Raw genomic sequence first — 16,706 nt, 5'->3', positions numbered from 1 at the left:
TGCTCATGCTAATAAATCAGCGTGACTTAGTTTTGTTTACGAAATGTTCCTTATGTTCTTCACTGTATGTCGCCCACCGTGCAGTGCCCATCAGTCTTCCGCTTCCCACTCATCAATTTGTGCTTTACGCACCGCAGGCCTTTAGCATGTGATATCACACATGCGCCATGTGCTGGCAGCGTGAGGTACCAATGGAAGAGAAAGAAGTGGGCACCACGCGGTGGGAGACACAGGACAGGTAATGTGTAAATGCACACAAGGGGGGCACATTTATACACTAAGGCGAATAGCGTCGCTCGTCCCGATATCGCCATTACCGGCTTGCATCAAATCGAGCTAGACGGGCCGATATCTTGCAGCATGTCCGATGGATACATGCAACAAATTTCCATCCGGGTATGCTCTTGGTGGCATGTGGTGATTTTCATACTATTCGATAATTATTGAATCGGAAGGTCGATCAGCTACCAAGTCGAGTAGTGTATGGCCACCTTAATTTTGTGCCTGAGTTCCACTTTACAACCTGCTTTAATCACTTTGAGGATGATAAAGTTTGTGTTTTTTTTCTTAAGAAAGTTTCAATGGGCTAAATTCCGCTGTCAGCCAAGTGCCCCCTCATACCATCCCTATTATGTGACTCTTGAAGCAGTTCATCAGCAGAGTCTCATTACCAGTGAAAATCCAGCTCATGTGACTTCCAGAGCTGAGGCATGAACAAGGGCTGTGCTGCATCAAAAGAAGGTTTGGGGAGGTTTTTGAAAAAAATATCCAACTAATTCAGAATTTTGGCCTCTATTTACACAGTGAACATCTTTACATTGATAAACTTACCTTACAGCCATGAGTCCCATTAGTGCCCAGCATGTGTTGTGGATCTGGGAGTTTGCACTCTGAACGTATCGCCTCTCTTCACAGGATTCAAAATCTTCTCCCCAACCCCCATCCTCCATCTGATGATCGAGCAGGAAACTACAGGCCTTCTGCACCTCTGAAGACCTGGATAAGTGTGAGGATAGACAGTGATCTGATATAGAAAATCACTCAGACACAGGGAAATAAAAATCACATGACTATATACTGTACATGGTTATCAGTCTTAGCAATGTTATCTGCAACCTACAGTACAAGACAAATCTGATACTGAGGAGGTCTGTATAGACTGCAATCACATATAAAACGATAAACCTAAATAAACTGTAGACCAGGATCAGTTTGTAGGACACTTAACTTCTTCATTACATTTTATTGTTCTGATACCGTTATATTGTGGTGAAAATATGGACATTACTTGGAAATTCAGTTTCCTTTCAGTTATAACTGAGAGCAACTGATTAAATGTAAAATGACCCTTAAGGTGGCCACACACCATACAATTAAAAGATCCAATTTTACACCAATTTGCTAATTACAATTGGTTGTCCTGAAAAATGGAAAGCTTTTTTTTCATTCGTTCAAGAAATCTGATTAAATTTCCTTTTTTTATCCGATAAAAGAAGATCGGGACTGTTGGATTTTTCTGATCAATTTTTATTATAATTGCATTGTGAGTGGTAGATTGTCAATTACTTGATGTACAGACCCAAGCAATTTTTTTCTGAGTTTTCAATCATTTTTTTATAATTGGGGAAAACTTGAACATATGTGTGTGCGCTACATGGTCAGATTTTTGAAATGTTACAATCAATCACAAAAATTGATTGCAATTCTTGAACTGAAAAGATGTTTAAAAAATGTATCAGCCTTAAAAAGCTTCAGAGGCCGTGGACAGAGGGGGGTCTCGCCTTTCCTCACCTGCAAAAATACTATCTTGCTAGCATACTTGTAACTGCACATTGGTGGCTATGCCCTGATGAATCCAATGCAGCTACAGTGCTCGAGGCAGCCCAATTGGGCTCCTATGAAGCACTAACCCAACTCCTGTACCGGGGCCCCCAAGCTCCATATCCTTTAACCGTATCAATGAAAACAGTCATCAAAGCATGGAACCTGGTGCATACATGAGACTCTCCTTCCTCCAAAATCCTCTCACCCAAAACCCCGCTATGGAACAATCCTATTCTCAGGAACTTCTACACTATACCCGATCCTATAATCTGGATCTCCAAAGGTGTCAGCCTCCTATCTCACATCGTTACATCCGGATCTCTTGCAACCTTCGACCAGTTGAAAGATACCTATCACCTTCCTAACTCCCACTTCTTCAGATTTCTGCAACTGCGCCATGCATACCAGGCTCAGTTTGGAGCTTCCCCCCCTCGCATTCGCTCTTCTGAAATCGAAGACACTCTTCTCAACAAAGACTTAACCAAGCCCCTATCTTCAATTTACAAGAATATTATACTCATCACTGAGCCTCATGTCTCAGTTTTCAAGCCCCCCTGGATGGTTATCGCACCACTTATCGATGATGAAGAATGGGAAGACGCCTGGATAGTACCATTTCAGCATTTAATCGCCACTAGGGATAGACTCATCCAGTTTAAAATACTGCACAGAGCGTACCTAACACCAGCTAAACTGGCCAAATATAACTCAACACACAGTAATGCCTGCTGGCGCTTTGACGCCTCCCAGGCAGACTTCGAGCATATCTTTTGGAGCTGCCCTAAAATTGCTCCCATCTGGGCCAGTATATGCGAGTTCATAACGCACTTTTTGCACACTCCAGTCAAACCAGACCCTACGTGGTGCCTCTTGGGCCTAACCACTTCACTTGCTCCTTGGAGAGCCCAAAGAACCCTACTTGGACTTACTCTCTTCTACTACCGGAAGGCTATTGTTCTCATTTGGAAGGCTACAGAACCCCCGTCCATCCAACAGTGGAAAACCTTAATAAATAACTCTTTACCACTTTATAAAGCCGCCTACACGGCTAGAGGCTGTCCACAAAAATTCATGAAGGTTTGGAAACCTTGGACAGACAAAGTGGAATCCAACTGAACATTTACACATGGATCAGCTCTACAAGTTAATTACATTGGCTAATGTGTGGGCTTGGTGGGTGGGGGGCGGTGAATCGGGGTGGGGGGTGTGAGGGTGGTGTTGGTCTCTCTGTTGGGACAGGCTTGTCCCATAATGTGCTATGTTTTGTGTGTTACGGATGCCCTCCCGCCTGCGAGCGTTGGAGATCGCATCCGAGTTTGTTCTTTTCTGTGTCTTTGAAAATTCAAATAAAAAAGAATTAAAAAAAAAAAATGTATGGTGTGTGGGTTCTTTTACACTTTATCAGGTGTTGTCATTTGTAACTGAAAGAACAATTGATGTGCAGTCCAATGCCCATGATTCCCTATGGCCTCGTTCACACTTCATGTGGAAAAACTGAAGCTTTTTCACAATGCACTACTATGGAAAAAAAAAAGAATAAAAACGTAACGCATTAAGCGCAAAAGGGCCCTTAGTGTTCACCCTCCTATATGCAGAGCTAATATCCCAAAGCTCTTGCAATGTACTCAATGAACTATAGGATACATTCCCTGTAGCTAATACTAACAACACAAATGTAAAACTGTTCAGAACTGTTTTGCTTAAAGAGACTCTGTAATAAAAAAAAGCATCCCCTGGGGGGTACTCACCTCGGTAAGGGGAAGCCTCAGTGTCCCAATGAAGCTTCCCCCTCCGCTGTAGCTGCAGGCAAACCAGTGCTGGCTCCCCCGAAGCATCCCGCAATCCTGGCTCGACAAGCCTGACAAGTCTTGATATATTTACCTTCCCTGGCTCCAGCGGGGGTGCTGTTGCAGCTCTCAGCACGGAGATAGGCGGAAATAGCCTGCGCAGTAGAGCGGACCGAGAGCGATTGGCTATTTCCACCTATCTCCGGAGAGCCAATACTGCGCTTGCGCTGGAGGCGGGAAGGTAAATATTTACATCCGCGCTGTTTGGAGGGGCACAGCGAGACCGCCGTGGGACACAGGAGGACGGGGGAAGCCTCGATAGGATCCGGAGGCTTTCCCCACCTGAGGTGAGTACCTCCCAGGAGAACTTTTTTTAGTTACAGGTTTTCTTTAAACTTTTACTGTAGCGTCACTTTTTCATTAGTATGACACCTGATCTAAATTAGGAAATGTCACACTGATACTGCAGCATGTGAGATGGGTAATTGTTCTCTCTGTTGACGGGACATGCAGGCAGAAATTACAGCAGAGGGGGGAGCAAGAGGCAGCAGAAGCACTAAGCAGCCAGGAGGAGCCGTGCAAAGCAAGGAATCGCCGTCCAGGGTAATCAAGTGCGGGTATACAGAGGGAGCTCTGGAAGTTTATAAAATGGGAACTATTCCAGCATCCTGGAAACAGGTGTCACCTGTGCTGGAGTCCTGAAGGCTTGAGGGCCGAAACAGGATTGCTGGTAGAGCGTTCCACGAGAATGGGGGATCCTATTCAAAATCAGAAATATTTTAATCGCCAAGCACAACTGAGTCGTGCCCGGCATTGGGTTTGGCATATACAATTGCTCAGAGTTGAAATAGGAAATAAAGATAATAGAACAAGCAAAAACAGGAGTACAAATTAATAATTAAATAATTAGACAGGACTACAAAAAGGAGACCAAAGGTACAGTTCCGAACATGGTGTTACGATGCATAGGAAACTGGTCTGACAGCTGGGGAGTAAGAAGTGATGTGGGTTTGCGCTAGGGTAGGGATGGCTTTAAGGGAGTTCAAGACGTTGACAGCAGAGGGGAAAATTAGTTTCTATTACTCAAAGTTCTGGTGGAAAGGGCCCGAAACCTATGGCCTTAAGGGAGCCGACTAAAGAAGCGGTGACCGGGGTGTGAGAGGTCGCTGGCAATTTTCAGTGCTCTGAAGCATAGTCTTGAGTTGTGGAGGTCAAGTGAGGGGAGAGGTCTTCCGATGATTCTCTCTGCTGATCTAATAACCCTCTGGAGTTTGTATCTGTCTCTGTTAGAGGAGCTAGTGTACCAGACTAGGATGAATGAGCATAGGATGGACTCAATGGTGGTGGCGGCGAAGAAGCTCGTCAGCAGCTCCTGGACCATGCCGAACTTCTTCAATTGGTGGAGGAAAAATAACCTCTGCTAGGCTTTCCTCTGGGTCGAGGCAGAGTATGCCTTCGAGCTTAGGTTTTTGGAGATGGTTGCGCCAGGAAGACAGACGCTGGCCACTTTTTCGACCTTGGTGTAGATTGGTGGTGGGGTGCGGGTATGCTTCCTGAAATCCACCATCAACTAAATGGTTTTGGCTGTGTTGAGGACCAGCCTGTTCTCCCTACACCACTGGCATATCCTGTCAACTTTCTGACAGTAAATTTCTAGTAAGTCGCATTTCTCTGGGAAGTGAACCATTCGACAGTTTGTTCTCTTGTTGCTTGTAGTCTAAGGCACAATATGTGTGTGTGTGCGTATATATATATATATATTATATTTATATTTGATATGCATCCATGCTGTCAGATTGTCATGCAGAGAAATAAAGATTGTTTTGGTTTAAAAGTCGGTATTCTCCTGAGTGGAAAGCTAAGAAGCAAATGTCTGTTCAACTATCTGATGCAAAAAGTACTTCATGCGAAAATATTGCATTAGCTCTACAAGACCCCCCTGCACCACGGATACACCAGATTAAGTATATTTTTTTCCTGGTTTCTGTCCTTTAAATCTAGGGGTTCTTATGATTAGCAGTGTCTTATTATCCAAAAAATATGGTATCCCTCCTAGGCTTCTTTTAATTGGCCTAGTTTCAAGTTACATATACATTTTCTTACAGAAATTGCACAATCCTGCATCGACTCATAATTATCTGCATGAAGTAATTGACCATCCTAGATTGCTACATCACACTGCTTTACTATCCAGTGAGGAGGAAGGTGACACTGGAACTGCAAAACTAAAACAGGAAAAGTGTTGTCACCGGCATGGCTGTGCAGTGTGGCAGAGACGTGTGAATCACAAGACTGCATGAAAATAATTAAACAATGTCTAGCATGCTAAACAGTTCAGTAGTCTGTTTTAATAGTATTTTTAGCTGTGCATAGAAAGTTGGCTTACCAGTCTCTGTGCGCCTCTTACTGTACCCCTGCTGTGTGTGTGTGTGTGTCCTCTCTGGCTTTATTAAAGCCGGTGTTGTCTGCATTTGCTGCCATAAGAGTGCATTACCCATACAGTGTCAAATTCAGGCATCACATGCTCCAATAAAGCCAGGGAGGACACACACAGTAGGGATAGAGTAAAGCTGAATACACACGGGGGACCTTTGTGGCTAGTCGCTAGCGCACAGGGGACGCGCGCGACAGCTGCGCCTGTGCAACAGCCCAAAGGCAGAGACGCGGCGGAAGCTGTTGCCGAAGGTTCCTCCCCCCGCCGGAAACTCCATACATTGTGTATGGAGTTGCTGTTGCTAGTCCGCATACACAAATCTGTGTATGGTATGCACCAATGGGGAAAAAAAAAAAAAAAATCAGAAAAAGATGACGTGCCAAGACTCAAATCACCTATGCACTCTCAGGTAATTAGTAAAGTCCAATTCCAAAGATAATTTCCTAAAAAGTCCACCGAGTGTCACACCTAATCTCTCGAGAGAAGAGAGACAAGCACTTAATAGCCTACGAGAAGATGATCAGATTGTGATCCGCCCTGCAGATAAGGGCGGGGCGGTGATCATTTTGAATAGTGATTACTATAAAAAGGAAATTCTACAGCAACTCTCCAATGAGGAGGTCTATGAGAAATTAGACAAAGATCATTTGTTTAGGATACAGGATAAAATACGTAGGGTGGTAGATGATGCTTTAGAGAAAAATATCATTGATGTTGAATGTAGTAGATTTCTTATTAAGCAGCATCCGGTGACCCCGATCCTGTATACTTTACCGAAGATTCATAAGAGCCTTGAAGCTCCCCCTGGTAGGCCGATAGTTTCAGGGGTGGACTCTATTTTTGTTCCGTTGGCTCAGTTTGTTGATAGGGTCCTAAAACCTTTGGTCCATTCCTTGGAATCCTATTTACGAGATACTAGAATGTTTCTTGAAAAATTGAAGTCTTTACCAGATTTGGACTCTGGGTGTTTGCTGGTCACATTGGATGTTGAAAGCCTCTACACCTCCATCCCACATGATGGAGGTGTAGAGGCTGTAGAGTGGTTTCTGATGGTCTACTCTGATTTAACCAACCCTCAGAGGAAATTTGTAATCTCAGTATTGCAAATTATTCTACATGAGAATTATTTTCTATTTGATGGCCGTTTCTATGCACAACGCAGAGGGACAGCAATGGGTTCGAACGTGGCCCCGTCCTATGCAAATCTATTTATGGGACAGTATGAGGAGAGCTTTGATTATACCAGTAATTTGTTCCACCAGCATGCTAGGTGCTGGTTTCGTTATATAGATGATATTTTTTGCATGTGGGCGGGGCCACGTTCAACATTGGATTGCTTCATTGAGGAGTTGAGACAGAAGTGTCCCTGTATTAGATTAACAGCACATGTGGAAGCGGATGAGGTGCCCTTTTTGGATACATTGGTGTATAGGTCTGGTGATCGTTTACTCACGGACCTGTACACCAAACCAACGGATAGGAATTCCATTCTTGAGTTCCAGAGCTTTCACCCCAAACATATTAGAGAAAATATCCCGCAAGGACAAGAAATCAGGGTTGAAAACATAGTGGCTGACCCAATTAAATGGGAACAGAGAATTGCACAAGTACAAAATAAGTTTGTCAGGAGGAGTTATCCTAAGAAATTACTTGGGAAAAAGAGAGCCCATAGTAGGAATAGAGTTAGTGGACCAAGGGTGCCCTTTGTCAGTACCTTTAACAGTCACAGCCAACAAATTAGTAAAATCATAAGGAAACATTGGAGAATTTTGAAAGAATCTTTCTCTCAGGTACAAGAATTCAGATACCCACCCCTGATGTCTTTTCGCAAACCACCCACAATTAGAGATAAAGTGGTACATACTTACCCTGGAGATGCTGGGGGAAGGGGGGGGGGTAGTGAATAGGAATGGAACTTACCCGTGTTTGCACTGTCATATGTGCAATAATGTGACAAAAGGTGATACATTTACCCATCCCTCAAGTGGACGTAAATTTTCCATTAAGGGTTATTTTACCTGTAAATCTATGTATGTAGTATATTTAATCAAATGCCCTTGTGGTTTAGGGTATTTTGGAAAGACAACACAGCCCTTGAGGGATAGGATCTCCTCTCACAAGACTACTATCAGAGGAGATAGTCGTGAACAATCTGTAGCCTGTCACTTTAAGGAATACAGGCATAATGTATGCCAATTAAAGGTGCAAATAATTGATCAAGCCCCCCTAGGTCTTCGTAGGGGGGATCGCCATAAGATGTTGTTAAAAAAGGAGGCCATATGGATTAGAAAATTGGGCACTCTGGGGAGGGGAGGTATGAATAAAGAGTATGATCTGTTGTCATGTATATAGAGATACTGCTGCTGGTTCTGTTGTAGGTATATGTATTTATACTTGTTTTGTAATTTATACTTTTTGACAGGTGGGGAGCAGCGGATTGATTGGGGCTCCTGTGACCTCTAGCTGATACAAATTGCCCAGGGGATCATCTGTGTGTTGTTGTGATGGGTAAGTGATGGGGACGCTCCGTCCATCTCTTTTTACTGTTTGACCTTTTGTTCATGTAATTGACGCTGTATAGCGTCGGGTTGCCTAGTTCCCCTGTGTCCTAGCAACTGGAGTGCGACTTGGGAGGAGGGGCTTCACTAGCCCATCCAGTCGCGTCCTGTTGCACATGAATAGGAGGAGGCACGGCCGGTTATGTGAGGACGGCGGCCGCTGCACTATTGGAGGACAGAACACACTTGACTAATGTCACGTGAGCGGGGCACGCCATAGGTGACGTAGTCTATGCGGAAGGAGATGGCTGGGATGTCCGTAGAGCTTGCTACATTACAGCATCTATGGCGGTGAGTAATGTACCGCGATATCATGCAAATGGTCAGTGTATTGTTACCTCCCACGGGGTGTGGATCTGTTTGGTCTGTTTTTGCATATTACCTGATGGAGTTTCCCATCAGGTCCGCTGGAGGCTGCAGGGCTCTGGTTGGTCTGCTGCTGGTCACCTGATTTGCTAAGTTTACTATTTAAACAGCTGATTTGTTAGTGTCCAGTGTGGATGTTGTGCCTTTACAGCTTGAAAAAGGGTAGATGACCCGAAACAGCGGAGCTGTCGCTGTCCTGCCATACACCATGCGGTTCTATTTTAACTTCTGATATGGAATAAAGAGCTATTTTTACAAAGATGGTGCCGACTCATTTGGAATTGGGCTAGTCCGCATACACACGGTGGACTAGTGACAGTTGCGTTGAAAGCTGTTGCCGGCGATTGACCAAGTCAATCGCCTGGCGGCAGCTCACACTAGCCATGGTTCGTGGCACGCGCAGCATACACACGGGGGATCTGTCGCTGCAACATGCGCGTGTCACGCGGTTGCAGCGACAGTTGTAACCCGTGCGTATGTACCATAAGAGGCGCACAGGGACAGGATGTCTGCTGTTTGCCTGTATACTGGTGTTTGAGGCAGGCAGCTGGGCTTTCATTCATCAACCTGTAGTACTTACCTATCAGAGTAATTGAAACCCATACAAGCAAAGGCCTCCAGCCCAAACCAAATGCCATATGTAAAGCAGACACCCCAGGACCTGGAAAACATGCAAAATAACAAAATAAGGCCATGATCATCATCTACCAGTTCACCCATTTCTCCCACACCAACTTGCTTGTAATACGGAGGAAGTAGATACCACAGCACAGCAACACACAGCACTGCCTAACCAGAGGTGCAATAGCTTGGCAGTGCTCTTATTACTCCCCCCAAATCATCTCTGTTGCAACCTTCAATACCTCCTCTGCACGTAATATCCTAAAGATGCGCAGCCCTCTGCTCCATGGCCTCACCTCTCCTGACCTGCTGTATAATTGCAGAGAATGTGATCGAGCATCCTAGGTAATAGTCCAAGAGAAGCAAATGGGTCGGCACCGCTTTAAATGACAGAAAACTGTCTGGTACCGCAAGCATCAGTTTGAGAAAGGACCATGGGGTCCAAAACAGCGGTCTGTCACTGCTGCCTATTGTATTAATGTAATAAAGAGCAATATTTACTTAAAGTTGTGCCGACCGATTTGCTTCTGCTGGACTGTTATACCCCAAGAGACACTGGGGGTCCTGGCACGCAATTCACCCGATTCATCGGTGCTTCTCCAATTGCAATTTTTGGTCATCCTAGGTAATTAGACAGCTGGTAGGGAAGGATAGGCCAAATAAGTGGTGCAAGCTATCTCTGTGGATCACAGTACAGTCCCTATCAGCTCACGCCCAGTCTATGACAGGATGGAAGTGGCTCCTTTCAAGCATTCAGAGTGTTGAGCCAATGTCTCTCATGTTGACACTGTGTCAGAGGGTTTGCCAGTGATCAACAAGAACTGTGACATTAGTAACATAGTACATGGGCACTACAACACTGGAGAGTCACTACTGGGGGTCTCACAAAGCTCGACATTCAATGCTGAAGAAACACAACAGAAGACTAAACAAAAGGAGGAACACACCCTCGGAGCACTGAGAAGAAAGCAAAAATACAAAAGTTGTAAATTCAATACATCTGTAACACCTTAGTGAATTCAAAATTAGATTTTATCCATGAGGTAAATTATCAAACATTTGGTAAAGTGTTTGATAAAGCTTAGTGTATTGAGGCCAATAGAAGACTGCTTCGGGGCAATGGAACTTTATTCATCTATATCTGCTGTATGAAGTCACAGCCACTTGTAATATTTTTTAATTTTATTTCCTTGTTTGAGAGGGGTAATAAGTAAACATGAGTACATGGAAAAAGGGTGGAACAGTAATTTCAGTGCTGGAAACAGCCACTAGTAGACTATTGGTAAACTTTTAATAATCTAATCAGGGAAGAACATATTTGCCCAATGCAAGTGATAATTGCAATTCATTAGGGTTCTGTATGTCATTTAGATACGCCGCCAGAGCTAGACTTCAAAAAAAAAATGCTCAACCCCACGTACATATTGTCACAAGAAGCAGCCCCCAATTCAAAACAGCTGGACATTCCTGATAGTTAGAAACATAGGATACGCAGGACTGAGATGGTATATCATATGAGCACTTACCCTTCCCAGGAGCCGTCGTCCCTCTGTGCTGAGCGACAGTAATTCAGCCCTTGCTGAAGAGTATTTCTACAGAGATGAGGTCAAATGTTACTCAAAATATACCAGCAAGTAAAACACAAAATATAGTTCTAAAACACTTGTAGATGTGAGATAGATAATGCAAACAATCTATCTAATATTGATAATTTACCTGGTCTACCACCTTACACCAGTAGATACTAGACAAGACTTTAGTAGAAGTCTTCACTAATATCAACTGTGGAACATACAGGCATTTCTCTTCAATGCTGGGTCAATATTTTATAAATTATGTGTGTCCTTGCCTTTAACACATTTTTATTAAACTTACTTTATCAAATCTAACATTAACCCTAATAAAACATTCTATAGTGTACAGCCATCCTTCCTTACAAGTCTGAAACCCAACCTTGCCCATATTACAGCATGCTATTGGTGGAATAACTAGCCTTTTGGCTTGTGGCTCCATTGCTCTCTACAAATTAACATTAGTATCTGCTATGAACTTGTTATTTCTATATGGAAACCCATGAACTGCTTTTCCCATATTCCCCTTTGTAGAATCCTTGTTGGATTGTACAAGATTGTACAATTGTAGAAATTTATTTACATTTTTTACTATGACTAATTATGGCCATCTCCTATTGAGTTATCCGTATAAGAAGAAATATTCCAGGGTAGAAAAGTAAAAGCTCAGCTCACAGCTGAGTTCTGGTAATAACGGGGATAAGACTTAAATAGAAAGCTTCATACTAGTAATACAAGCACGGCTTTAAAAAAAAAAAATACTATAAAACTATAAGACTATAAAAAGCAAAAACAATTAGGTTAGAGGATCACAGCCATTGCTTTTCGCTTGAAACAATATGTGAGCAATCACCTGATTTCCTGCGCTTTGTAGTCTGGGTCCCAGGCCTGGTAATGTTTCAAGGCTTGCATCACAGCTGATGTGCATTCCACATATGTGTAGTCAATCATGATGTCACCTGAAAAAAAGAAATATATCTTACATCCTTGAATATAAATCAACCTTGTGTACAAGTTGACTCCGATATTTGACCTTCTTAAGCTCCAATTTTTTAATGACCCTAATTTTTTAGGTCTTAATTTTTGAAGTCTATCCAGCAAAGTTAATTGCTGTACTTCGGGACCAGGAGAGTTAATCAGAGCAGGACTATCCACAAGGCAAACTAGGGAGGTGCCTGGGGCCTAATGGGTGTTAGGGGGCCCAACTGCTACTCCATCTGTCCTATCTCCCACCTCAAGTTTGTAAAAGGATCATCAGGATGAGCCAAAGCTACTACCTTGCCTAGGGCCCCATTTTACCTTATTCCATCAGTGCAGTTATAGTGACACTGAAGCGGAAAAAAAAACATGATATGATGAATTGTATGTGTAGTACAGATAATTAATAGAACATAACTAGCAAAGAAGATAATCGTATATTTGTAATTTCAGTTATAAAGCTTTTTTTAAATATAACATTGCATCTTTCTGTAATATTTGCAGTTTATAAATTGCACTCTGTATTTTAAATGATGAAACAGAGCAGAGCTAATGCCCCTTTGAACTTCCTGGCAGTAAAAACTTTCTTAAGTTTATTTTCACTTCAGATTCCCTTTAATGGCTACACTGCCTAAAGTACTGCAGCCATTAACTCTCTTGGTCCGCAAGTACAACTCCACTCACCCTCCTTAGACCATGCTGGCCGCTGCGGCTCAAAGGGAGACTCTTAGCTCCCGAGTTAGTCATGAGTCAGAAATTTAGGTTTGACTTGCATACAAGTCAATCCCTATAGGTTGATTTAGAGAGACAGATTTAAATTTCTCGACATATAGGTAAGGATATCCAGTAATCAACAGCAAAGCAACACATTTGGAGCTGTATTTACTAATCTTCTTTAGAGCCAGAGAACACTGAAGAGTATAAGAAAAATAGCAAAGCCAGACAGATATTTTTTTAATTGTCTACTGTAAAATGGCATAAACCTGTAGTCCTCTTCTAGGTTATAGCAGAACATTGTGGAGTTGTTATATGTGACTAAATCAGTCGATGTGTGTTATCTGTTGCATGGATGCACTTACAATCAGAATTTTATTTTTACTAAATCCAGAACGTTTTGGGTTTATTCAAAACAAAATGATATCAAAAGGGCAAACATTAGTTGGTTTGCTGGTTCATTTGTGTTCTCCAGCTCGGGAGCACCTCAGTAAATCCACCCATCTAAGCCAGTCTACTGTGGACAATTTCTGTTTATGGATCATATAATAACTATAGGATCCATTCATACATGTTGGGTGTCCATTAGGGTGATGAAACACAAAATCCTGATGGAACATGACTATTGACTTTTCCAGACACCAGACTGAACAGGGACGTATCATAGATAGCAGTGCTATTTATGACATGTTACATCAGACACCAACAGAGTGTGAAACAATGGGATGGTAACAGTGGATCGTACATCGTATACGCTGTGACTGTCCAAGGCACAAAATCCTGGGGAATGCGTAGCCAGCCTAATTACAATCCTAATTACAATCTAGCCTAGAAGGGTTAGAAACGGACAAAGTTAAAAACTAACCTGCTGAAAAACAGCAAAATATTCACCCGCCAAAGTTTCCTTCTGGCCCCAAGTACTGCTCTGCACCCTCTCACCTGCTGTGAAGTGACCTCCCTCTCCTCTGATGTCTGTCTACCCCACAGCTTATGGTCAGTGTCCACTTAATGACCAGCCAACGCCGATAGGCGGCGGCTGGTCGCAGTGGTATTTCCATGGAAACGTGTCAGTTCACGGAGGGTGTCTCCGTGAACAGCCTGCGAGCCTCCGATCGCGGCTCGCAGGCGAAATGTAAACACCCGGGGAAGAAATCCCCGCTGTTTACATCACACGCCGATGCTATCACAGCAGCGCCGTAAAAGAGATCGGTGATCCCCGGCCTCTGATTGGCCGGGGATCGCCGCCGTCTGATAGGCTGAAGCCTATCAGAGGCGGTACAGGACGGATCGTCGTCCTGTACCGCCCACAGTAATGAGGAGAGGGAGGGTGGAATAGCGCTGCGGAGGGGGCTTTGAGGAGCCCCCCCCCCCCCGCAAGGCACAAGGCAGCAGCGGCGATCAGACCCCACCAGCAGGACATCCCCCTAGTGGGGTGAAAAAGGGGGGGGGGGGGGAAGTCTGATCGCCCTGCCTGCCACACGATCTGTGCTGGGGGCTGAAGAGCTCACTCAGCACCATTCAATGAAAATTACTGTGGTCCTTAAGTGGTTATAAGAAACCCTATCAATTTTAATTAGCATTCTTATGTTACTATAGAGCGGAGAACTTCAAAGAGTGTGAGTTGCAACCACCTTCCATCTTGGAAAGACGCAAGATCATTACCACTGTCACAGCAGTGCTAAAGCAGAAGAGTTTTATCTACAAAGTGTCAGGATTAGGTCTCCATAAACACGGTGGGGATTTAACTATGCATGGTCCAGAGGAGGTTAAAGGACTGCTATCACAAAATGTGTGTAAACACATACAAATAGGACATACAGTTTTCCCAGTGGAAAGTGCACTGTACATTACTTTTCTCCTATGCCAATGCCACTTACAGTAGATATTAAACAAATGACAGATCTGACAGGTATTGAACTAGTCCATCTCCTTATGGGCGATTCTCTGTATTTTCTGTATTCTTTACAAAAGCACTCCCAGCTGTACTGAACAAGTACCATTCAGTAAGGGTTTCTGGAAATAAAGAAATATCTGACAATCCTCTATGATGAGATGGACCTGTCAGATTTTTGTCTGCCTACTGTAAGCAACATAGACATAGAAAATAAGTAATTATTGTTGCTTTTACTCTGGGACAAATGTGCATTTTTTATGTATATATTTTTTGTGACGTTGGTCCCTTAAGTTTAGTTAGTTTATTTGTTGCCTTTCTTTAAAGGACCACTATTGCGAAAATATTAAAATTTAAAGTACAAATAAGAAGTACATGTCTCCCAGAGTAAAATGTGCTATAAATTACTTTTCTCATATGTTGCTGTGACTTACAGTAGGTACAAGAAATCTGACAGAACCGACAGGTTTTGGACCAGCTCATCTCCTCATGGGGGTTCTCAGGGTTTTCCTTATTTAGTGAATGTCAGTTGCTCCATCCAACTGCCAAACAAGTGTGCAGCAAGCAGGGAGGCTGGCCAACATCTTTGCATAAATCCTTTTCAGGGAGTGTCTTTATAAAAACAAAGGCCATGCTGGGAATCCCCAATGAAGAGATGAGCTGGCCCAAAACCTGTCGGTAATGTCAGATTTCTACTATCTACTGGCATCGCGGTGGCGTAGTGGTTAGCGCTGTTGCCTTGCAACACTGGGTCCCCGGTTCGTATTCCAACCAGGTCAACATCTGCAAGGAGTTTGTATATTCTCCCAGCGTCTGCATGGGTTTCCTCTGGGTTTTTCCCACATCCCAAAAACATACAGATAAGTTAATTGGCTTCCCCCTAAATTGGCCATACACTACACAATACATACATAGACATAGGACTATGGTAGGGATTAGATTGTGAGCACCTAAGAGGGACAGTTGAGTGACAAGACAATATATACTCTGTACAGCGCTGCAGAAGATGTTGGCGCTATATAAATACTAAATAATAATAATAATACTGTAAGTGACAGCAACATAGGAGAAAAGTAATTTATGGCTCATTTCACTGTGGAAGAAACTTACTTCTTATTTGTATGTGTTTACATTATTTTAAATTGTACACTTTTTTGTGATAATGGTCCTTTAATAACTGGAATAACCAGGTGCACAACCATCCCCAAATAAAGGTCTGGTTTTATCCCCGTCTGTTTCAGTTATTGCAGATACAAGAAGTAGCATTTATTGGAACTACACCCACCTATCTACTCATTAGCACTCTCAGAGAGCTACGGATGGCTAAGGACAGTAGGGAGAGAACTGGTATTCCTGTCAAGTACTTACCAAAAACCTCAGAAGGGTTGAGCCATTCAAGAAGACGGCCACCACGTTTTGTTTCATATGTGGCAAATCCTCCATCAGAATTCTTCATGTTAAGCAGCTATGATACAGAATTAGATCACTAATGTCAGAACACATTTCTGGGATAAACAATTTACACAGAAGCACATTTGCTGTACATTCAAAAAATGAAGTTTATTTTGTGGCTGGTGGCATCTTGCTACACCTGATATTTAGCGCAGATAATAAGTTCTGGTCTGTATACACAATTGCTGCAGCATACATATAGGGCTCCTAAACACAAAGCTAATCAGAGGTCATCTGAAGTATATTATGCCATCATACTTTTTACAATCCCATCATAAGCTGCAATACATTATTGTCCCAGGTTCCATCTTGTGAGACACAAAATAAAATACAGACTGCTCTTGCACACTACATGCGATTCTGATTTTTTTATACGTCCGATTTTTTATTCCGATTAAAAAACGTTGCAGCATGCAGTATGATTTATAATCGGAATCACAAATTGGAACCGCATGTAATGTGCAAGCGGCCAAGCAGTTTAAGTCACTGAAATAGCTGAAGATCTCAAAT

The 16,706-nt window shown here is 43.0% G+C and overlaps 1 protein-coding gene across 1 annotated transcript in view; it reads right to left on the bottom strand.

The window, feature by feature from the left end:
• The window catches only part of LSS (lanosterol synthase), a 97,131-nt gene that overhangs the window by 31,461 nt on the left and 48,964 nt on the right, over nt 1-16,706 (bottom strand). Inside the window, exons 16-20 of the mRNA XM_068234120.1 lie at nt 16,113-16,209; nt 12,015-12,120; nt 11,117-11,182; nt 9,550-9,630; nt 832-996 (exon numbers count right to left, since the gene is read on the bottom strand). Of these exons, the coding sequence (XP_068090221.1) occupies nt 832-996; nt 9,550-9,630; nt 11,117-11,182; nt 12,015-12,120; nt 16,113-16,209 (515 nt within the window). The remainder of the gene's footprint in view (nt 1-831; nt 997-9,549; nt 9,631-11,116; nt 11,183-12,014; nt 12,121-16,112; nt 16,210-16,706) is intronic.

Source organism: Hyperolius riggenbachi, chromosome 1 (genome assembly GCF_040937935.1).
Source record: "Hyperolius riggenbachi isolate aHypRig1 chromosome 1, aHypRig1.pri, whole genome shotgun sequence".
Lineage (NCBI taxonomy): Eukaryota > Metazoa > Chordata > Amphibia > Anura > Hyperoliidae > Hyperolius > Hyperolius riggenbachi.
Note: the sequence above shows the minus strand (reverse complement) of the source record. Positions and strands in the feature narration are given on the sequence as shown.